The sequence below is a fragment of the Rhinoderma darwinii genome, chromosome 5, assembly GCF_050947455.1.
Source record: "Rhinoderma darwinii isolate aRhiDar2 chromosome 5, aRhiDar2.hap1, whole genome shotgun sequence".
Classification (NCBI taxonomy): Eukaryota; Metazoa; Chordata; class Amphibia; order Anura; family Rhinodermatidae; genus Rhinoderma; species Rhinoderma darwinii.
Genome location: NC_134691.1, coordinates 280,338,068 through 280,361,983, shown reverse-complemented (window position 1 = coordinate 280,361,983; position 23,916 = coordinate 280,338,068). Strand labels below are relative to the sequence as shown.

The window sequence follows — 23,916 nt, the reverse complement described above, 5'->3', positions numbered from 1 at the left end:
GGATTATTATTTTCTATTTCTACCATATTACTTAAAACATTTATAAAAGTGTTAAACTCGATTTACACAATTTATAATACAGTATAAGTCTTTTTTTTAATCAATACATAGATGATAACATATTTACAAAAGGAAACAAAACATATTAAATTGAAATATAAGGAAGATACAACATATTTGAAAACATAATCATACTATTTGCTTTATTTTCCAAACACAACGTATTAATATATCCTAATGGGGCTTCTTGTTGCTTGAGGCAGCGTTGAAGGTTAAAACTGTAATCAGGGAGCATCTGTCAGAAGAAGTCATTCTGAGGCAAATAACAGCTAATTCTAAAGAAGCACAGCACTTTAAAACCAGTTTAACTTTTTATGAGGTGACAGCCAACCAAAATACTTAATCCCTCCTTGAGTGACCTCAGATACAAATAAGTTAAGTCTGTTGCAACCTACTGATAAGTGCCTTTAGAAAAGTGCACCACATGCTTTCTAAAATAAAATTCTCGCTCTGAAAGGACACATATGTCATTTTACTTGAAAAATTGTGTGGAAAAACCTTAATTTCAATACAGTCAAAAGCAAACGCAATAGTTTGAGATTTATAAAGTACATAAGTTATCTAGCACTTGGGGGCTAAGAAATCTAGATAGTTGTGCAACTGTGAATTATAACATCAAAGGTTTTGCAGAACTTAACGACTGTTACTTCATTATGAAATGGTGTTCATGGAAATCCAAGCTGAAAAAAGCATAAAGAAGTAAGGAGATCTTAAAGAGGTGATTACATATGGCTGCCGGTCTGTGTGGCAAAGTCAATATACCTTATAATTAAAATGTAGTTACAAAGATGTCATCAGTTGATATGTGTAAAGCAAATATATACCTATATATCTACATATCTGTGTGTCATGACCATTAACATTTCACTAGTTACTATTCATCTCTCTGTGGACAGTGGATCTTAAGTATACTACATATCTGTAGAGACACAAGTATGGAAAATATTTTGCTAAAAACTACATCCTCATAGGGTTTCAAAATGCAAGCAGACAGCTCGAATCCTTCCACGACACAACAAATACACTTTGACTACTCTGATTCATACTATAAAATGTGATACTTCAAAATCTTATTGGTTATATATTAATTTGCATGTGCCTTGTGTTAAACTGAAATTTTTAGGTATTTAGTTTTAATGTGGTATAGGAAGCATAGCACAATGTATCATTTTTATTTTTTTACAATTTGCAGATTTAAAGTCAATCTTTTGCCTTCAATTAACTGGTCCCTTTTCCTATTCTAATGTTTAAGGCTGAATTTATTAAACAGATGTAAGGGAAGCAGCACAACACAGTAATAACCTCAGTGCCTATTATGGCCTTCATTCAGCACTCTGCATTGGTATTTAGTACATAATAAGTAATCCTTTTTTTTTTGCTAATAGGGACATTTTCTTTGCTTTGTGATGATATATCATAAGCATCCCATTGTTCAAAATAATAAAAATAATAGTTTTAGAAATTGAAGCTTTCCCCAATAATACAAGTCCAAAAACTCTGCATCACTTTGTCTCTATAGACATGAAAAGCAGTTACTGCACTTCTTTACGGATGGTATATTTTGGAAATACCACAATATGAATTCAATTACCTTTCTTGTCTTTTCCACTTAACAACCAGCGCCATGGGTATAACTCAGTCTATTTATTTCCATCTTGCCTTAATTGAAAGCTTGTTTCATTTACGTATGATCTGGATACATTGTATAGCACCGTCTCTTAGGTTTTAAGTTCATTGATTCCCAATACTCCCAGCAGCGTCTGCATACATTGTAAAGCACCGTCTCTTAAGTTTTAAATTAATTGATTCACAATACTCGCAGCAGTGTGTATTGTCTTCAATAAATTTGTCGAATAGTTTTTTTGGATAAACTCTCATCTTCAGGTCCCGATTTATCGACTCTTCTTCAGCTGCATTAGGTAATAGTTTTGTGCATGTTGTTGGTATGTGTAAAAACTTGCTCAGTTGTGATGTTTTGCACAAAAATATCTTTGTTTCCTTAAAAAGTTGTTCGCTTGCATTTCCACTTGTCCATTCCCATCATTATGACATGCATAGTTCATATTCTGCAGTTTTGCCTACAAGCTCCCATTACAGTTGTCTTCTGAACTAAGAGATTTTAAAGAAATCTCTGTCTTAACAGGCATGCTTTAGCAATACATGAGCATTTATACTATGATCATTTAAGGTCTCCTAGGTCGGGGCTGGTCGTGAATAATATTTAGACTTAAAACATTGAGGATTCAGCCTGGTGTGACTGTTCTTACCACATAGTGACCTGGCTCACACCTCCGTCACCTAAGTGTGACATTCTTGGTAACTGACAGTGAGCTGTCAGCTCTATCTATTTGCACATAATTACTTAAAAACAGGCAGCTTTTTACTGGCACTTGTCTGCAGGCACACTTATATGACTTGATGTTTCCCACAGACAAAAGACTACGAAGGAGGATAAGAATATGTAACACACACCTGACATATTAAGGGTATATTCACACGCAGCAAATTTGTTGAAGGCATTTCTGTGATCAAAAATGTTGTGACCGTTTCTGCAGCATGTGCATGGATTTCTGCAAGCCCCGTCCAGATGAATCTACTATCGCAGAAATTTCTACAACAAATTGGCCACATGTGAATATTCCCTAATCCTGACCTATTACTGCCAGAATCTTGATATTAGAGGTTACATAAAATAATGAAAATAATCACTAGAAACTCAAATGGAAGGGGTTGCCCTGAATTAAATAATTCATCAGTATTGCCCTGGTTGAACTTGATGGACATATGTCTTTGCTTAAGGGATCATTCAGACGAGCGCATATGTAGTCCGTGTGACGGCTGTTAAACGGCTGTCACATGGACTCATGTACTTCAATGGGGCCGTTCACACAACCCTTGTTTCAACGGAGCGTGTGAAGGGTCCGTGAAAAAATAGGACATGTCCTATTCTTTGGCACTTTCTGCATCCCTTCATAGACTCTAGTCTATGGGGGATGCGTGAGAACGAGTCCCGCACGGGTGCACCTCGGATGTGAAAAACTGCAGTTTTTCACATCCGAGGTTGGCCATGTTCATCTGAGTGTAGCCTAACTCTACGAACTATGTAACTAGACTACGTATGCCTTGAGGCATTAAGCTATGTTCACACCATGTTTTTTTTATTTCTTTTTTAAAGACTGTCAAATGTATAGCCAATTGAGTTTAAAAACATATTCCGCTGTATGCAACGAAGGTGGGTAAATCTGCTGAACATATCTACCCATTGATTATCAATTCAATCAATTTTAAAAAAAGTTCACATCTCAGTACAGCAAAAAAAGGCAACCTGCTAAAACCCATTTGCACAAGCAGATAATCTGTCAGATTCTGATGCTAACAAGGACAATAACCTCTCAATGTAAATAACTGAAGTTACTGAACAATTAGCAATAAAATGCTCATTCATTCAGTAGAAAATTGTTTATGCGGACATAAAAATAACCGTTTGTCTTTATGACATTAAGGCATGTAAACGTGAATAATTTGATCATCACAATACCCTTATACTGTAAAACTGGTCTGAATGCATTTTGCAATGATTTATTAAGTCACTTAATGACCAATTCAGACTTATTATTTAGCTGAAAATGTTTGTGTGTTTCTAATCGCTGTTAGGTGGCTTACATCATTCGTATCGGCAATAGGCCTTAAAGGGGTTTTACGGGGAGCAAAAAATATATCAAAATACCTGAATGTATTTTATATCTGTTCTTTATTCTCCCCTCCTATTTAAGCATTACATTTTCATTTTTTCCTAGATTATCATTACTTCCGGTCACTGGACGGTCCGTGAGTCGAGCACGCTCCACTATACATAAAATTGCCACTGAACTCTGACACCTACTTTTTTTCAATACATTTTTATTTATGTAAGTGCTTATGTACACTGCAGAGCCACGTGTATGGAGGCCATATAGTCTCCATGCACTGCCGTTCAGGCTCAGTCAGGTGCCATATGTACAGAGATATTTTCCTGTAGGAGCATTACTCCATACATACAGAGACTGATGAAACATGCCACCATTTTTTTTCTTTCGGATTCGCATGGAGTCCGTCAGAAGAAATTTCCCTATATCCACAGAATCCGATATAATTTTTTTTTATTTTGGCCACAGTTACAGTAGGTCCCCATACACTTATAAATATGCCCAAGTGCTGAGCCCTAATAATTAAGGACTATGTTTTGTCCCCTTTTTGCTGTGATTGGTTTGTTCAGTTCTCATCGCTGACATTTTAAACTTATTTTTTAGAAAAGTTGTAAAAGACATCTAGTACAAACCATTCTCTTACAATGGTGTTTCTTGTAATTTTCCATGCCACTATTTATATTTCACACTGGCCACTGAGCCTCACAATAGGCTGAAATGTTTTGTAGAATTCACCTTTCAGTTTGTGGGGCAGGGTCAAAAGTCATCTCATTATCATCTCATAAATCTCTGCTATTATAACAGATGGCTGCCCCATTATTATGTAAAGAAAATACAATATAAATCTACATTTAGAAAATAAAAACATATTATAATAAGAGAGTACATTTTAGTATAGATTTTTAATTGGTAAAAATAAGGTTATGCATTTTCTTTAAATTAACTTGTGAAAACCCCTTTAAGGGCATCGAAAAGTCTGAATACAATAGAAAGGCTGTACACAGTTATTATACATAAAGATTAAGGTGTACTGTCAAGTTTGCATTTCATCTGGCGGTAACCCTATAATTGCCAAATACTAACTATATCATCCTGCAGTCTCTGAACATCCTTTAAATTCATATTTTAAAGGGCAGAGTGAGCAAATGTAAAACAGCTATTGGCATGGAATAATTTCCATTATCATTGAATAGGACAGCGGACTCATTCTACAAACGTCTGTTTAATTCGCCTGACAATGTCATTTTTGTTGAGCTCAAAAACTCCTGCATTTTAAACCCATTCATCGTATTTTTGTTTTATTACAATAATACAGAACATTCAGAGAGAACTCAGCTGAACTTATCTACTTTTATCAAAGTAACAGTAAAACCTATCCTCAGCTATTATATATTATATTGTTCTAGTATTGCACAGTTCTGGTCAGGCACTTATTCTACAGCTTCGAAGGGCAACTATAAAACTATTGTGCTCCAAAGCAGCCCAAAAAAAGTTAGACAGGGAAAAATATGGATGTACATTTTAAGTTCAACTTTATCACTTCCATTAAAATAATGATGTCTGTTTTTTCAATAATATTAAAGATCTACTGATGTTAGACAAGAAATATATTCACATCTGCGCTAAGAAATCAGATCAGTTTTTCTGTTTCTGTTGTGTTTGTCCCCTATGTTATGTGTGTACACCAGGAAAGCTCCCGCCGTATATTCTATACATGTCCATAGGGCTCCATTGTTAGACAAAGGCAAACGAGTGTCAGTGTACAACAAAAAGTGGTATGGAATAGCGTAGTAGCTATTCCATCCCATGGAGTCCAGCTAAAAAACATATACGTTTAATGGATGCCATAGTAGCTTATGGGTGACAGATGCAACTGTATGGCCTCCGTCACAGGCCTCTATTAAACGTATGCGTCTCCGCCTGTATGTAAGACTTATGTCCTCATTTTAAAGTTTCTCACTCATTGTCTGTATGTGAGACTCATGATGTGAGAGGGGATGTGGAGTAGCAAAGAGCGTCATCTGATTGGTCAGAGCACACAGTGTAGCTATGACATCACTAGAAATAACTCGCCTGACCACTCAGCACAGCTATATAAGAGACCAGCGGCCCACGCTGCAGTTCTATGAGATATCAAATACAACACAGATTTCATGTTCCGGAATAAACAGAAATAGACAGTTCTGGAGGAAAATAAGCATAAAACACATGGTGCACTTCTGTGTAAAATGTTCATTTTTGGCTGGGGGCATGCTTTAAAAATATATACCCTATATGCATGACTTAGGGGGTATGTCCACCTTTACAAATTTTTTTAATTTTTATTGCTCCAAAATAAATAAAGTGAAGTTTGCAGATAGTTTTGATAAAGAAATATAAATCTATAGAATGTATGTAAAAAAAATAAAAAATGGTTGCTAAAGTGGACACACCTCAGAAATCAACAACCTGGCGGGAGGTGATTTTTGGGAGTGCTGAGAAAGTGGAACTAGTTATTTTCTTTCCTTTCACTTTCATTCACTTACACAGCAGTGAAGACAAATAGAACTCTCAAGTACATAATGATTCCGAATTTTGGGACTGAAAAATATGTTGTTTTTTTGCTTCTATTTTTTACTTTATAAATAAAGGTTTACTGTATTTGTATCATATATGATTTGAACTACTTTTATAGGTAAGAGTTTATTGATTAAATCATTTTTTTCATAAACTGTATTTCAGGAAATGTGAATCTGTTCCCTGTCACCAAATGGCTCAAAACAGTACAGTTAATGCTTTCATAAACAGAAGACACATTAGCAATTTATAACAGATAATAACATTACCGGGATGCACTACTTAAATAAATCTTACATGCAGTATTCTCATGGTATGATAACATTCAAAACTCACCTTACGTGACCTGAATATTTCGAGATTAAGTGCTAGTGAACTCATATGAAAGAGGACCTGGAAATAATAATATGCTATCAAAAGCATCCAGATGGCGTAAATAATTTGCATAATATTGAGCCTCAGCAGAATCAATATTGGAAACAACTAAATTTTAATTGGCAAACAGTTCTGCACATACTGTGCTACTTTGGTCCTAATAAACTTGTACTAAGGTCAAAAGTTTCCAAAATACCATAGAAAGAATGAATGGAGATTGGGAACATTTTGTTTTACATTTGCATAAGTTTGGTTAAAGTAAAAGTGTCACTAAATATATTGCCAAGAAATATGGCATTACACGTTCTCGATACATGAACTTGGCTATAATATCTACTGTATTATGATTCTTTGTCTGTTATGAAGCAATTAATGTATCCTTTATGTACCATTTTCACACCATCCAACACAGACCGACAAAGGCGATCCAAATTTGTTTGTATTTTTGCTTAGGAACAAAAGATGTGGCCCATGGGTGGTAAGGCCAGATCTCCAGTAATGTGACTCACATTGACCATTTGATCATATGACACTCCAGTCCAGGCCACCAGGAAACCAGCTCTGAATCATGGATTTCTGGCTATTTGTTTTAAAGCGGATCTTTTACCATAATATACTGCCCATTTACATGTATTAAATTTTCAGTCCGGAGTCTACAACAAAAATCCACAACAAATCCACCATGGATTAAATAATTATTGTTTCCATACTTCAGATCTTCCTGACAATCAATTTCCAAACTGAAACAGATTGGGTTACACAATATATACTATGATTTTTCTTTGCAATGAAATAATGACATTTGAAATTTTCAATATTGCAGTATTTTGTTGTTCTCTCACATGGCGCCACTTCTGAAAAACTCCACTTGTCTAAGGCAACATGTAGCCATGTCTCATGTTATCGAACATCACAATATGAAAAGAACCAGAACACAGCAGCAGGCCGCTCCTTTCACTCCCAACCAATGTCATATATTGCGCTGCCTCAGGGCAGCCGGTGGCATGAGGAGGAGGGGAAGCGCTGCACTTAGGGACATTGTGTGCTGGACCGGGCCCCTCTTGAGATCGCGGGTCCCTTAGCAGCTGATATGGCTGCTACGGAGGTAGTTCCGCCGCTGCTCACTGTAATGTTTCATTTGGACGTATCGCATATTGTTCAATGCGCATGCCATATACATTTTTGTGCTAAGTGTACAGCTCGCACATGGAGCCATATTTTAGCTGTTTGAAAAAGTCTTAGCAGAAATTTGGTTCAAGTATTCAGGTAGCAAGATTGTACTGCCAGTGAAAATGTTTCATCAAATATGTATTTTCTTCTTTTGAGAAAAATCTCATATAGACTACACATAAATACTGTAATGTCTCTTAAACAAATGGTTGAATATTATTAATATTATAACTCAGTCCCCCACAGTCATCAATGATAGGAAGCTTCATTTAAACAAGAGACTAGGGACTGTACCTCTTTGTTCCCTAATTGTCCTTCTTTTTGACCTCATAAATAGATTTGCATTAATAAATGTAGTTTTTTATAGACTCCAACTTGTATATTGTGCTGGGATCTGTGAGTATGGGGGTTGCGGTTTGCAATGAGAATGTTAATACAATTCAAGTTTAAAGTCCAAACTTGGCTTGTATTGTAGTCCAAAAATAAATAAGTGATTATCCAGCAAGCAAGACTGTAGCATAAAAACAAAACAAACACTTTGCTTGTCTGGTACTAATTAAACATCAGGTTTCCTCACCTATGATAAACCACCATTAAAGTGTTCCTTAGATCAGGCTTTCCACACTATCCTTGTGTGGAGTCCCAGGCTCTGACACTGGACTGCATTGTCTGCAGCCCTAAATAGCCCAGTGAGTACACCTGTACTGATTCGGTCTAGGGAAAAACCCTGTACTGGAAAGGGGAGGAAATGGCAAGTCCCTCTACCTATTCTACCTGCTATTAATCTAGCTCCGTAAAACAGACTTAACGAAAAGCATTAGCAAACTAAGATTTGCTTAGTAACCAAACTTTAATTGATTCCTAATCAATTTATTTGTGCGCCGTTTTTACGGAATTCACTGTGCAATTAAAACAAAATGTTAACTTTATTCTGTGGGTCAATACGATTACGGCGATACCAAATATATATAGTTTTTTCTATATTCTACTACTTTTACAAGTAAAAACCTAAGTGTAAAAAAATAATTATTATTATTCGATGTTGACTGCAGCATTTAACGAGTTAAACGAGCGGGATCGCGCTCAAGCGCGATGCCGCTCGTTACTCTGAAGTGTCGGCTGTAACATACAGCCGACACCCGCATCGTATGGAGCGGGTTCACTCCATGAGCCCGCTCCATACTTCCCCTACCTGGCTATGACGTAACTGTATGTCATATGTCGGGAGGGGGTTAATGGAATTCTGAGGCTGGGGCAGTTTAATCCTCTAGCTGCCAGGGGTTTTGGGATATTTTGCACCTCTAGTGGCCAGGACAATTTTTATACTTTTGACATGTACAAATAAAACCTAAATTACAAAATAAAATAAAAATCATACTAAACCACCATACCCATATATTATCTGAAAGTAGACATGTGGCACATTGTCAAAATGCCACTCGGCATTTTATACACACATGCACCTTCATGCAATTTTGCGTGAAATCTATTTTTTTTTTCATAAAAAATGCATACAAATTTATATTTGTGGCTACAAGTGTTGCCCAAGCAGAAAATGATATGCACCACACATCTTAAAAAAAAAAAATTCAAGCTGTGCAGTTCACACATATCACTGGGTCTAGATGGCATACAACCCCGAGTTCTGCAGGAATTAAATACAGTGATAGACAGATCCTTATTTCTAATATTTAAAGAGGACCTTTCACTATGTCATATAATGCAAACTGTTTATCTCACCTGAATCCCGCTGTCCCCCTGATTTCAGGGTTTTGTTTTTTTTTGTTCCTGGGCCCCACCGTTCCTGCGATATGGCCCCTCAATATATGCTAATAGATATGTCCTATATGTTAATATGCTAAATTGTAGTTAACCAACTTGATCTTGTTCAAAGGCGGGCAACTAAAGTGATAATCAAAATGGGTGGACTGCAGTACCCCAAAAAATTATCAAAATTAGGGTTATTTAGTTTAGGAAACGATGGCTGAGGGGTGACAGAATAGTGATGTATAAATATATCTAAGGTCAATATAGAGATCTCTCTCATGATCTATTTATACCCAGGACTGTAACTATAGCATGGGGCATCCTCTATATCTAGAGGAAAGAAGGTTTCTACACCAGCATTGAAGGGGATTCTTTCCTGTAAGAGCAGTGAGACTATGGAACTCTCTAAGAGGAAGTTGTCATGGTGAGTTTACGAACAGAGTTTAAAAGGTAATCAAAACATGCACTCCTGAACGCATTAATACTGTGGGCTAGGTCTAGGTCAAAGACCGACCTCCCATATATAATCAGATAGGCAACTCTATTAAGCTATATTGAAGACAAAAGAAGAGAGTTTATAGCCAAAGATATATTAAACATACAAAATTTTTATTAGTAACATATATAAAAATACATTTAAATAAAAAATATATGTATACAATAACATATATTAAAGGACAAGACTCTAGAAAGTAAGTTTCAGGGAGCAAGTATTCGGTAGTAACAATATGCAAATCTGGGTCAGCTGTATTATTGCAAAGACAGAATCTCTCAAAATGTAATAGAACAAAATCCCTCTTATAGGGTGTAGTCAAAATTACAGACAGTTCAGTCAAGATTACAAAAAAGCCCAATAGAGAGAGACATATTCTATAAAGATCTAGGACCTAAATGTAACGTCTAGATCAGGTATCTTCCTAGCATGGTTGATAGGAGAGAGTGTATTGAACAGAGCTTACCCATATTGGATTGCCGTGATAGTTCGATAAGTGCTCCAGCACAAAAGCCCCAACGCGCGTTTCGCTCAGATATTGCTTCCTCAGGGGGAGATGTGTGTGTATGTCCTGTGTCTTGAAGCCTTTTTATACTGTGTGACACAGAAAGAGGCAACCGATGCTTCACGGCGCATGCTCAGAACCACGACCGGAAGCGAGGAATGCCCCACTTCCGCCTCCAAATGCTGGAGCGCACATCCGGATACCCGACGCGTAGCGGGATTTCCGGACATGCGCAGTGCATCCTAGGAGACGGAGCGGGGACAGCGTCGCAACCCAGGTCGGATCAGGGCATGCGCACACATCGTGCCACCAGATTCAGTGTAAGTGAGATGATGTTAATCCGAAGTGTAGTGTTTCATGTGTATATATACATAGTAATTTTGTATGTTTAATATATCTTTGGCTATAAACTCTCTTCTTTTGTCTTCAATATAGCTTAATAGAGTTGCCTATCTGATTATATATGGGAGGTCGGTCTTTGACCTAGACCTAGCCCACAGTATTAATGCGTTCAGGAGTGCATGTTTTGATTACTATTTATTCTGTGTTGTTCACAGCTGTTGGCTCTTTGCATCTGATGGATTTCAGAGTCCGTGACCAATCATGGCTCGCACAACTCGATGAAATCTTTAAGGAGGACTCTAGCTTGCTTTTAAATGATAGTGGCAGGGACTGTAGGGAAGCCATCAAAAAATTAAGGTCATTACTACACCAAAGAATAAAAGTTTGGTAGAATAAAGCCTTCTTAGAGAAATATTTGGATAAAAAACTTATCCCGCGGGGTCTGAGGGTGCAAGTCTTCCCTTCATTTGAAATGGATAATGATGTGTTCAGGAATAAATGGGAGGAACTCTCCGACAATTGTTCTAGAGGCTTCATGGAGCTACTAGTCAGCTCAAATCAGACTAGCCTGAACCAACTTGAAAAAGAAATAGAGGCCATTCAGGCTGCACTTAGGTCGGACCTTCCCGCCATAGCATTAGATAAACCTTAGATAAAATCGGATGACCTTGACAAAGATTTTGGTAAATGGGAGAAGGAGATCTGTACGGTGAAAACGGGCAAGTTTCAGAGGGATACTAATGATTAACGGCTGGGGCGGGTGTACAAATGGCACAGAAACAGGGGAAGGTCTGGGAGTATGTCCCACTCCAGATCGTCCTCTGTCTCCTCCCGAAACTCAACCGATGATCCCCCTAGCCTTAGGGATACTGCTAACATCCCAGAATTTGGGAATAGCCAGAATTCTCAGGGACCAAGATGGCGTTTTGAGCGACAGGCTAAAAGAAAGAACATATCGAATCACCTGCGGGACAAAAAATCAAGGAGTAACCTGGAGGTAATCAACCTTTCCACACATGCCCTCTCTGATGCCCAACGTGATGTTTTGGGGAAGGGTCTGACATTTTCACCAACCAATGCTTTTAACTTCTTCACAGCCATGAAAGATTTGCATCTATTCTCGAGAAAACTGGTTCTCAAGAAACTTCACAGCAATAGATCTGTTGAGTTTACCAGTGAATTAGAAAAATAAGCTCTAAAAGCATTGGAAGACCTGTTGCGTCAACAAATTACTGAATCATCAGGTACGTTTCCATCTACAGTTGTGCCTAGATCTTCTAGATTTCCCCCTTTGTCACTTTGTCCACAGATAGAGATTTTCACTAAAATGGTTGTAGACGATTTTAAGAAACTGTCCACATTTAGGACAAGTGATAACATATCGAGAGATGAAAGAAATGCCCTTAGGGAATTACAAACTTGGGATGATGTCGCCTTTAAAGCCGCTGACAAAGGGGGAAATATAGTAATCTGGCCAACGGTCAAATATGAAAAAGAAGTATTTCGACAACTGCGCGATAGACAGACCTATTTACTTCGCTTTACACGGGAACTACAGACAATTTTTGACCTGGCCCTCGAACGAGGTATCATCCCAAAAAGGATCTATGATGGTCTGATGACTGTGGATCCAAAGGTCCCCACACTATATCTCTTACCAAAAATACATAAAGATCCCATTGACCCCTCGGGACGTCCGATCGTGTCCGGGATTGATGGATTATGTGATCCGATTTGCAAATTCATTGATTATTACTTAAAAACTTTGGTAAATGATCTACCCTCTTTTGTTAAGGACACGACGGACGTCCTGTGTAGGATCAATGGGATCCAAGTGGAATTCGATATGTATTTAGTTTCAGCTGATGTGGAGTATACAAACATCAGACACCATGATGGAATAGAGGCGGTCCGCTTTTTCCTTGGGACTGGCAACTGGGATGGTTCCTTATGTGATTTGATTTTGGAACTGTTAAAATTTATCCTTGGTCACAATTTTTTTGTGTTTAGGGATTGTTACTACTTACAACAACAAGGCACAGCCATGGGCGCGGCATGTGCGCCATCCTATGCGAATCTGTTCCTTGGTTTTTGGGAGAGACAGATTTTCCATGGGGATGGCGCCCATGCCGCGGACCATGTGCATCTATGGCTACGATACATAGATGATATTTTTTTCATCTGGCAAGGATCGGAGTCTGGGCTGATGAATTTCATGCAGCAACTGAACATAAATCCATATAACATCAAATTGACCTATAAATACCATCAACAGAGGATTGAGTTTTTGGATATACAAATATTCACTGATGACTCTGGTTTCTTGCATACTGATGTATACCGCAAACCCACGGCAGTCAATTCTTTGCTGCATGCTTCATCAGCCCACACTCCATCCACCATTAGGGCCATCCCGGTTGGACAGTTTCTTAGGATTAGGCGGATCTGCTCATCCAATACCCTATTTGAAAATCAATCTAACGATTTAAAAATCAGATTCAGAGAGAGAGGGTATAGCAATAGAGTGATTAAAACAGGATATGGGAGAGCAAAAAATACATCACGAAACGAGCTCTTGAGACCCAAACTCTATCAACCCAATGATCCTGAAATTAGATTCATCTCTACATACAACAGACAATGGAATCAGATGAGGGCAATATTGGATAGACACTGGCCAATTTTAAAATCTGAGCCAGTATTGGCCCGGACTTTGCCAGAAAGGCCAATGATGACGGCAAAGAGGGCCAAGAATTTGAGGGACTTTTTAGTCAAAAGCCACTATGTACCCCGTCAGATCTGTCCATTTTGGTTCCCGTGGGCCCAAAAAGGGGTGTTATCCCTGTGGTGACTGCTGCAAGGCATGTAGCAATATATGCCGAGCAACTAACTTTACGTCTGCTGATGGACTCAAACAATTTGAGATCAGGGAATACATCTCGTGTAGCAGTACACATGTGGTGTATTATGCCACATGTGGCTGCCAGAAAATCTACGTCGGACTCACATCCAGGGAATTAAGAACCCGGACCAGGGAGCACGTACGGGATATTGTTAAAGCAGCTGAAGTCGATGACCCATTGACCCTTAAAACTTTACCTAGGCACTTCAAAAAGTACCACAATTGAAACCCCAAAACCCTATCGATACGTGGCATCGATAAGATACACTGTGGCATCAGAGGGGGCAATGTGAAGAAAACCCTGTCACAAAGGGAATGCAAATGGATCGTGATGATCGGATCCATGAAACCCTATGGCCTTAATGAGAATCTGAGCTTCGCTCCATTTCTATAGTCTCTGCCCCTATGCAGTTTTAAATTATTTTAATTTTGTTTGTTGGTATTATTTCTAACTGCCTGTTTTTTATTTAGGTTTCCAAAAAATGTTCCTGTTTGTCTTTTTGCCCGAAGACTGTGTCTGATGTCCCTAATCCCTTCTCCTTATTCAGAACATCTGAACAACAAGAATGTCCAACTCATTGTATTGTTTAATGTGATGGTAGAACGTAGTGACATTTCATGTTGATAATTGTCCCTGATGTATGTTAATCCGACCCTGTCGTCAGAATTGTGATTAGATTGCGGGGTAAGAGGAAATTGATGCCCTCTATATTCCAAAAATTGTGAAGGTCTGGATGACCTTCCGGTATTTTCCATATCAACTCTGACTATTATAAATAGTGGGTGTATGTTTTTATAAATATGCCTCTCTATTGATTGTAACGGTTGTCGACACTACTCTCAATTGTCATTGACATATGCACTAAAATTATGTTCTATTGATTCATAGCCTAAAAAATATAATCCAAAAATATACATATTTTTCCTTACACATTCTTATGTACGTTGTCTAACATCTATCATAGGACTGATGCACCAGTCAAACTGGGTATATTCTGTTCCGTCATGAAACATATAAATTTACTATATTATGGTCACTGTATATCAATAGCTTGCGCTATTGTCCTACTGAATGTATTATTGTTTTTGCACTTATTTTTACACAGTTTCTTTGTTATGTCCGTAAATGTTTATTGCTGTTAATTGGTATTTATGGCGGTCAGCCCGGGAGAGCGGCATTGCACATCCTTGTGTATGCCGACCAAACACCGAGTACAACAAGAGTTCCTTCACCTATACATATATAAACACTTCTCTTAGTGAGAAAAATATCCCCCTCCGTAAATTACTTGTTTTAAGTATGGCCATTCATATTCTTCACTTTATTAATGTTCCCTAACATTACACGTCTTATTTTTATTACACTGTCACTTTGTGTCACTACATCTTATGTCCTTCCCGTTACATCCACATATTATAGTGCAATATATTATGACATTCCCACTGTTTATCTATATATTATGAGGGAAAAAAACGACTATGTATATATACACATGAAACACTACACTTCGGATTAACATCATCTCACTTACACTGAATCTGGTGGCACGATGTGTGCGCATGCCCTGATCCGACCTGGGTTGCGACGCTGTCCCCGCTCCGTCTCCTAGGATGCACTGCGCATGTCCGGAAATCCCGCTACGCGTCGGGTATCCGGATGTGCGCTCCAGCATTTGGAGGCGGAAGTGGGGCATTCCTCGCTTCCGGTCGTGGTTCTGAGCATGCGCCGTGAAGCATCGGTTGCCTCTTTCTGTGTCACACAGTATAAAAAGGCTTCAAGACACAGGACATACACACACATCCCCCCCTGAGGAAGCAATATCTGAGCGAAACGCGCATTGGGGCTTTTGTGCTGGAGCACTTATCGAACTATCACGGCAATCCAATATGGGTAAGCTCTGTTCAATACACTCTCTCCTATCAACCATGCTAGGAAGATACCTGATCTAGACGTTACATTTAGGTCCTAGATCTTTATAGAATATGTCTCTCTCTATTGGGCTTTTTTGTAATCTTGACTGAACTGTCTGTAATTTTGACTACACCCTATAAGAGGGATTTTGTTCTATTACATTTTGAGAGATTCTGTCTTTGCAATAATACAGCTGACCCAGATTTGCATATTGTTACTACCGATACTTGCTCCCTGAAACTTACTTTCTAGAGTCTTGTCCTTTAATATATGTTATTGTATACATATATTTTTTATTTAAATGTATTTTTATATATGTTACTAATAAAAATTTTGTATGTTTAATATATCTTTGGCTATAAACTCTCTTCTTTTGTCTTCAATATAGCTTAATAGAGTTGCCTATCTGATTATATATGGGAGGTCGGTCTTTGACCTAGACCTAGCCCACAGTATTAATGCATTCAGGAGTGCATGTTTTGATTAACTTTTAAACTCTGTTCGTAAACTCACCATGACAACTTCCTCTTAGAGAGTTCCATAGTCTCACTGCTCTTACAGGAAAGAATCCCCTTCAATGCTGGTGTAGAAACCTTCTTTCCTCTAGATATAGAGGATGCCCCATGCTATAGTTACAGTCCTGGGTATAAATAGATCATGAGAGAGATCTCTATATTGACCTTAGATATATTTATACATCACTATTCTGTCACCCCTCAGCCATCGTTTCCTAAACTAAATAACCCTAATTTTGATAATTTTTTGGGGTACTGCAGTCCACCCATTTTGATTATCACTTTAGTTGTCCGCCTTCGAACAAGATCAAGTTGGTTAACTACAATTTAGCATATTAACATATAGGACATATCTATTAGCATATATTGAGGGGCCATATCGCAGGATATATATATATATATATATATATATATATATATATATATATATAATATATCTTTGGCTATAAACTCTCTTCTTTTGTCTTCAATAGAGTTTAAAAGGTCTTGGATGCCTCTTTCATGTGTAAAATGGTACATCCACACATTTCAGAATTATGACATGAAAAATCTGTCACAGATTTCACCACAAAATCCACGTGGCATTGCAAAGGGTAAATCCGCTGTGAAAATCTGAATCGTAAATTGACATGCTGCAGATTTAAAATCCACACCACATGTTAATTTTTTACACCACATGTGGATGAGACTTGTTAAAAACTCATCCACTGCTGCTACTGTAAGGCCCTGTTCACACTGCATATTTTGACCCGCCTGCGTTTTAAGGCTGCGGCCTTTGAGCGCCACGGGCAAAAAATGCAGCGAAAAAAGCTTTTTCTGCCTCCTATTGATTTCAATTGTCGTTCAGAGACGGAACCGCAGGAAGAAAGAGCAATTTTTTCCAGCGAGCGGTTAAAACCAGGAGCGGGGAAAAAAGACGCCTCCGCCTCCCATTGAAACCAATGGGAGGCGGTTCAGGCAATTTTTGCGCTGATTCCGACGCGGTTTCCGTGTCAAAATCAGCTAAAAAAAACTCTGTGTGAACAGGGCCTAATACAATGTGGATTTTCTTGTCCATAAATCCTGATGGAAAATCTGCACGTTGTCTTCCCCATGTGAACATACCCTAAAAATATTACAAGTTATGGTTACTAGATTACTGGAAAAGAAGTGTTGATCCAGGGATATATTCTGATTTCCAGGTTTGGAGTCAGGAAGGAAATATTCCCCTAAGATGAGGAATATTTATTTTTGCTTCATGGGGGTTTTGACTTTTTCTGGATCAACATTGCAGAATAATAGGCTGAACTGGATGGACTTATATCTTACAAACCATGTTACTATGTTGCTGTAACTGGTATTGTCCATAGCAACCAATCAGATGTGGTTATTTTTTTTCAAATTGTGTTTAGATAAGGAAGGAGTAATTATAAAACTTAGCCTTTAATAAGCTGATAAAGTGGAATATCACACATTTAATAAAAATTCACAGACTGACAAATAAGACATAAATATCTTATTCATGAGCGATGGGATTATGGTTCCATTCGATAGTTCATGCGATTTAGGGTTAGTACGTTTTGTGATGATAACACAGTGGTGATATATATCGCCTATAGCTGAACTAAGTTAGCCCTGTATTGGGTAATACTGCCAGGCACCCGTTCTGAAAAGAACGATCCTATTACCGCTGGAACCTGCTCAAAAAACGGCAGTTGAAATCTCAGTTAGATTGCCGGCATCTGACAGATTCTGATGCTTTTTATATTTTTTCTTCTTGCCCCCACCGTTCCTGAGATATCGGGGCCATTAGTTCTAGTGTCCGATAAGTAAATGAGGCCTTTCACTGTCAAGTGGGCAGGTAACACATTTCGCTTGATTAGCGGTAACCGTCCACTTGATAGTCAAAGGCCTCATTTGCATATCGGACACCAGAACTAACGGCCCCGATATCTCAGCAATGGTGTGGGCTAGAATAAAATATATATAAAAAGCAACAGAACAGAATCAGTGCATTCTAAGGGCATGCCCACACGTGGCGGATTTCCTCCGCAGCTGTCCGCATCAATGCCGCACAGAATCTGCGTTGCAGATTCTGCGGCGGATCTGAACCGAAATATGCAGTAAATTGATGCGGACTAGCTGCTGCGGACTGCGGTAAAAGTGCTTCCCTTCTCTCTATCAGTGCAGGATAGAGAGAAGGGACAGCACTTTCCCTAGTGAAAGTAAACTAATTTCATACTTACCGGCCGTTGTCTTGGTGACGCGTCCCTCTTTCGGCATCCAGCCCGACCTCCCTGGATGACGCGGCAGTCCATGTGACCGCTGCAGCCTGTGATTGGCTGCAGCCGTCACTTAGACTGAAACGTCATCCTGGGAAGCCGGACTGGAGACAGAAGCAGGGAGTTCTCGGTAAGTATGAACTTCTATTTTTTTTACATGTTGCTGTATATTGTGATCGGTAGTCACTGTCCAGGGTGCAGAAACAGTTACTGCCGATCGCTTAACTCTTTCAGCACCCTGGACAGTGACTATTTACTGACGTCTCCTAGCAACGCTCCCATAATTACGGGAGCCCCATTGACTTCCTCAGTCTGGCTGTAGACCTAGAAATACATAGGTCCAGCCAGAATGAAGAAATGTCATGTCAAAAAAGCAAGACGCATCCGCAGCACACATAACATGTGCATGACAGCTGCGGACTTCATTGCGGAAATTAGAATCTCCATTGAAGTCAATGGAGAAATTCTGCCATGAGTCCGCAACCAGTCCGCCACAACTCCGCAACATCCATTGCATGCTGCGGACACCAAATTCCGCACCGCAGCCTATGCTCCGCAGCGGAATTTTCAGCCTCGTCTAAATGAACCCTACTAAATAGAAGTGGAAGTCAATGGAGAAACGGCTCCGCTGCGGATTAACGCTGCGGAGTGTCCACAGCGGAATTCAAGAGCAATTCCGCCACGTGTGGCTTTGCCCTTACTGAGATGATAGCTGCAGATTTTTGGCCAGATGACAGGTTCTCCTTAAATAGGAATAAAAAGGAACACAAAACATTTACAACGTGGAAACTAAGTTTCGATATTTAGCGAAACAGTCTACAATTCACTGGCCATTAGAATGTATTGATAAAAAAATGTCTTTAGACAAATCAGCGAATCTGAAAAAACAGTGTATAGGGCGAAATTATTATTCAATCATCTATAAATAAACACAATGTGATTGTATCTTTCTTTTATTTTTTTACTGGAGTTTTGCTTTACGAAATTAAAAACAAAAAAAGACAATATCAGGCTTAACGGGTGTGAATATTACTTTAACCCTTTCACGCCGCAGCCCTTTTTCAGATTTTCATTTTCGTTTTTTCCTCCCCACCTTCCAAAGGCCATAACGCCTTTATTTTTCCGTCGATATAGTACTATGAGGGCTTGATTTTTGCGGGACGAGTTGTAGTTTTTCGTAGCACCATTTATTTTGCCATATAATGTACTAGGAAATGGGCAAAAAATTATTTGTGGGGTAGAAAATGAAAAAAACAGCGATTCCGCCATGGCATTTTGCGCGCCATATTTACGGAATTCACTGTACAATTAAAACAACATATTCATTTTATTCTATGGGTCAATACAATTACGCCGATACCAAATATGTGTAGTTTTTTCTATATTTTACTACTTTTACAAGTAAAAACCTAAGTGTAAAAAAGAAAATTTATTTTGTTTTGCCAAATTCCGAGAGCCGTCACGTCTTTATTTTTCCGTCGATTAAGTGGTATAAAGGCTTATTTTTTGCGGGATAATCTGTAGTTTTTAATAATACCATTTTGGTGTAAATGTGACGGTTTGATCACTTTTTATTTCATTTTTTGTGGGAGATGAGGTGACCAAAAAATAGAGATTCTGGAGTTTACAATTTTTTTTGTTCACCGTGCGGGTTAAATAATGATATATTGTGATAGTTCAGACTTTTACGGTCGCGGCAATACCAATTATGTTTATTTATTAAATGTTTTACTATGCTCTAGGGGGAAAATGGGAAAAGGGGGGTTTTTTGAACTTTTAATATTTTATTTTTTTTTACACAAAAAAAACAACTTTATTGAACTCAGTTTTACATTTTTTATTAGTCCCCCTAGGGGACTTCAACCAGCGATCGTTACTAATGTATTGCAGTATATCGTGATTCTGACAGTCTCCTATGAAGCCCTGCCGGAGGCAGAGCTTCATAGGAGTACCAAGATGGTGGACCTGGGGGACTTCGTCAGACCCCCAGGCAGCCGTGTGAACCAACGGCCCCCCCCGATCTCGCCGCGGGGGGGCCGTTGAGACGTTACAGGGGGTCGCCCCCCTGTTTTTAGTAATTTAAATGCCGCGATCTCTATTGAACGCGGCATTTAACGGGTTAAACAAGCGGGATCGCGCTAAAGCGCGATCCCGCTCGTAACTCGGAAGTGTCGGCTGTAACACACAGCCGACACACTCGCTCTATGGAGCGGACTCAGCCCGTGAGCCCGCTCCATATTCCCCCACCCGGCGTGCGCCGTATATATACGGCGGATGTCGGGAAGGGGTTAAGATAATGTTTATGATAATAATCTAAATAGATAGCTAGATACATTTTTTATATTATTTTCAAACGCAAGAATAGTTCTAACTAGAAATAGGGGAGCCACGTACTTATAGCAATGAATAATAAAAGAGCTATGTAGCCATTGTAAAAGCTGTGACCATACCTGACATGCTGCTAGGCATTATGGATAGGTAGATCTGTGCATTCTTCTAAGCATCACAAGTAACCTGAGGAAAGAAAAGTGTTCATTAAAGGAGGCTTTATACTGATATTTATGTGTTTTAACTTAATATAGTGTATCTATTACATTATTTTGCCGTTTGTGGTTTTACAATAGTATTGCTGGTAAATACTTCAGATGCTTGGGTTACAAAATATAATGGAAGGCACATTTGCAATGGGGCATAATAAAAGGTTAATATATTCATAGATATAAAGATTTGCTCCAGAGGGGATGACTATTCTGATATGAATCGTATATATTTGTCCAACATATCGTTTTCTTAGACAGTAACTTGCACAACGGACACCGCCGGTTGCTGACGGAACCCATTGACTTTAATATATAATTATTATTTTTATATATATATATATATATATATATATATATATATATATATATAAAAGTTCCAACAAACAAATATATAAACGGTGTGCCTGTATTTGTGTTTCTAGATGAGTACTGTATTTACATCTCAGGAGCCTGTAGGCACAGGCTGTCTGACACCTTAAACAGTCTGTTCTTATCAAAATAGGCCATGCTTTAAGTCATGTATTGCTTCAAAATATTTTTGTGTATACAAATGTACATTTTTCCTTGTCCCAGGGCCGCCTCCAGGCAGGCACAAGCCCACTGTTTAATGAAGGTAAAATGAAGATGACTTATAAGTCATAGAACAGGTACAACTCTTAAGGAAACCAGGGGCAAAACTAGGAAAGACTGGATCCCATAGCAAACTTTTAACTGGGACCCCTCCAACCAACATCCCCTGCCCTCCTGACAATGAACATTTATCAGTTCTGTGTGGAATGTAAGGCTGGGTTCACACGTGGCGGAATGTCACTTAAATTCCGCTGCGGACACTCCGCAGCGTTAATCCGCAGCGGAGCCGTTTGTCCATTGACTTACACTTTAATTTAGCAGTGTTCGTTTAGACGAGGCGTAAAATTCCGCTGCGGAGCATAGGCTGCGGAGCGGAATTTGGTGTCCGCAGCATGCTCTGTCTGTTGCGGAGCAGTGGCGGACTCATGGCGGAATTTCTCCATTGACTTCAATGGAGATTCTAATTTCCGCAATGAAGTCCGCAGCTGTCATGCACATGTTATGTGTGCTGCGGATCCGTCTTGCTTTTTTAACTTGACATTTCTTCATTCTGGCTGTACCTATGTATTTCTAGGTCTACAGCCAGACTGAGGAAGTCAATGGGGCTCCCGTAATGACGGGAGCGTTGCTAGGAGACGTCAGTAAATAGTCACTGTCCAGGGTGCTGAAAGAGTTAAGCGATCGGCAGTAACTGTTTCTGCACCCGGGATAGTGACTACCGATCCCAATATACAGCAACCTGTAAAAAAAATAGAAGTTCATACTTACCGAGAACTCCCTGCTTCTGTCTCCAGTCCGGCCTCCCAGGATGACGTTTCAGTCTAAGTGACGGCTGCAGCCAATCACAGGCTAATAACAGGCTGCAGCGGTCACATGGACTGCCGCGTCATCCAGGGAGATCGGGCTGGATGCCGAAGGAGGGACGCGTCACCAAGACAACGGGCGGTAAGTATGAATTTCTTTGAGTTTCACAAGGGAAAGTGCTGTCCCTTCTCTCTATCCTGCACTGATAGGGAGAAGGGAAGTACTTTTACCGCAGTCCGCAGCAGCTAGTCCGCATCAATTTACTGCACATTTTGTGCAGATCCGCAGCAGAATCTGCAACGCAGATTCTGTGCGGCATTGATGCGGACAGTTGCGGAGGAAATCCGCCACGTGTGGTCATGCCCTTAGAATACAGCTAGTCCACCAGCGTACTCTTCTTAACCTTTAGTTACAGGGTTTTAAGAAAATTGTAACAAACAGTTGAGCACTGATATTTTAACATTTGTTATTACTTAATTATGAAAAAAAACAAAACGAACCTGAAACTTAAAACACCAGGACACACCCCTGTAGATAGTGCCACACACAACCCCCTTTGTACATAGTGCCACACACAATTCCCCTTGTACATAGTGCCACATACAACCCCCCCTTGTACATAGTGCCACATAACCCCCCCTTGTACATAGTGCTACACACAACCCTCCTTGTACATAGTGCCACGTAGCCCCTTTTGTACATAGTGCCACATACAACCCCCCTTGTACATAGTGCCTCACAAGACCTTCATTGTACATATTCCCACATAGACCTCCTTGTTCAGTGCCACATACCCCCCCTTTGTACATAGTGACACATACCTTCCACCTTGTATATAGAGCCACACAGCACCCCCTGTACATAGTACCACCCCATACAAATAAAAAAAACGTATACTGACCTAGCCCCGTTCCCACGACGAACGGAGCTGCTCCACAGCAGCCTGAGATGAGACCCTTGCATAGGCTGGCATGATGCTGGCTGTCCGAGCGCCTTATAGGCTGCAGGCCTAACGTGGCCTGTAGCCTAGTAAAAGGAAGAGCAGTGTGCTAGCTCCCTGCTCTGCAACAGTGTTTAATTGTATCTGCATCCTAAGGGCGCAGATACAATTAAACGTGGAAGTCGCCAGGGGCCTCAGATACCGGGTGTTAGCGACGCCACCTGGAATGAGAGGTCCTGTGCCGCCCAGCCTATATGTGTCGGGCTGGGTGGCCCCCTCATGCCGCGGGCCCCATAGCAGCCGCTATGGCTGCTACAGCGGTAGTTACGCCACTGAAGGGAACATTTTAAAGCCATTTTGCATTAAGTGACCTCCTGAAACCCTATTGGAGACAGACTGTCCATGTTCCACGTCTCTGCATTGTACATGGGAACAAGCTGCATGTTTAAAGAGGCTCTGTCACCACATTATAAGTGCCCTATCTCCTACATAAGGAGATCGGCGCTGTAATGTAGGTG

General features: G+C 39.5%; 1 protein-coding gene across 2 annotated transcripts in view; it reads right to left on the bottom strand.

Moving 5' to 3' along the window:
- THRB (thyroid hormone receptor beta) overlaps positions 1-23,916 on the bottom strand; it is a 311,538-nt gene that overhangs the window by 51,913 nt on the left and 235,709 nt on the right. For both annotated transcript variants that reach the window (XM_075827198.1, XM_075827199.1), the window contains exon 4: positions 20,995-21,058. In XM_075827198.1, the coding sequence (XP_075683313.1) occupies positions 20,995-21,013 (19 nt within the window). In that variant the 5' untranslated portion in view covers positions 21,014-21,058. The remainder of the gene's footprint in view (positions 1-20,994; positions 21,059-23,916) is intronic.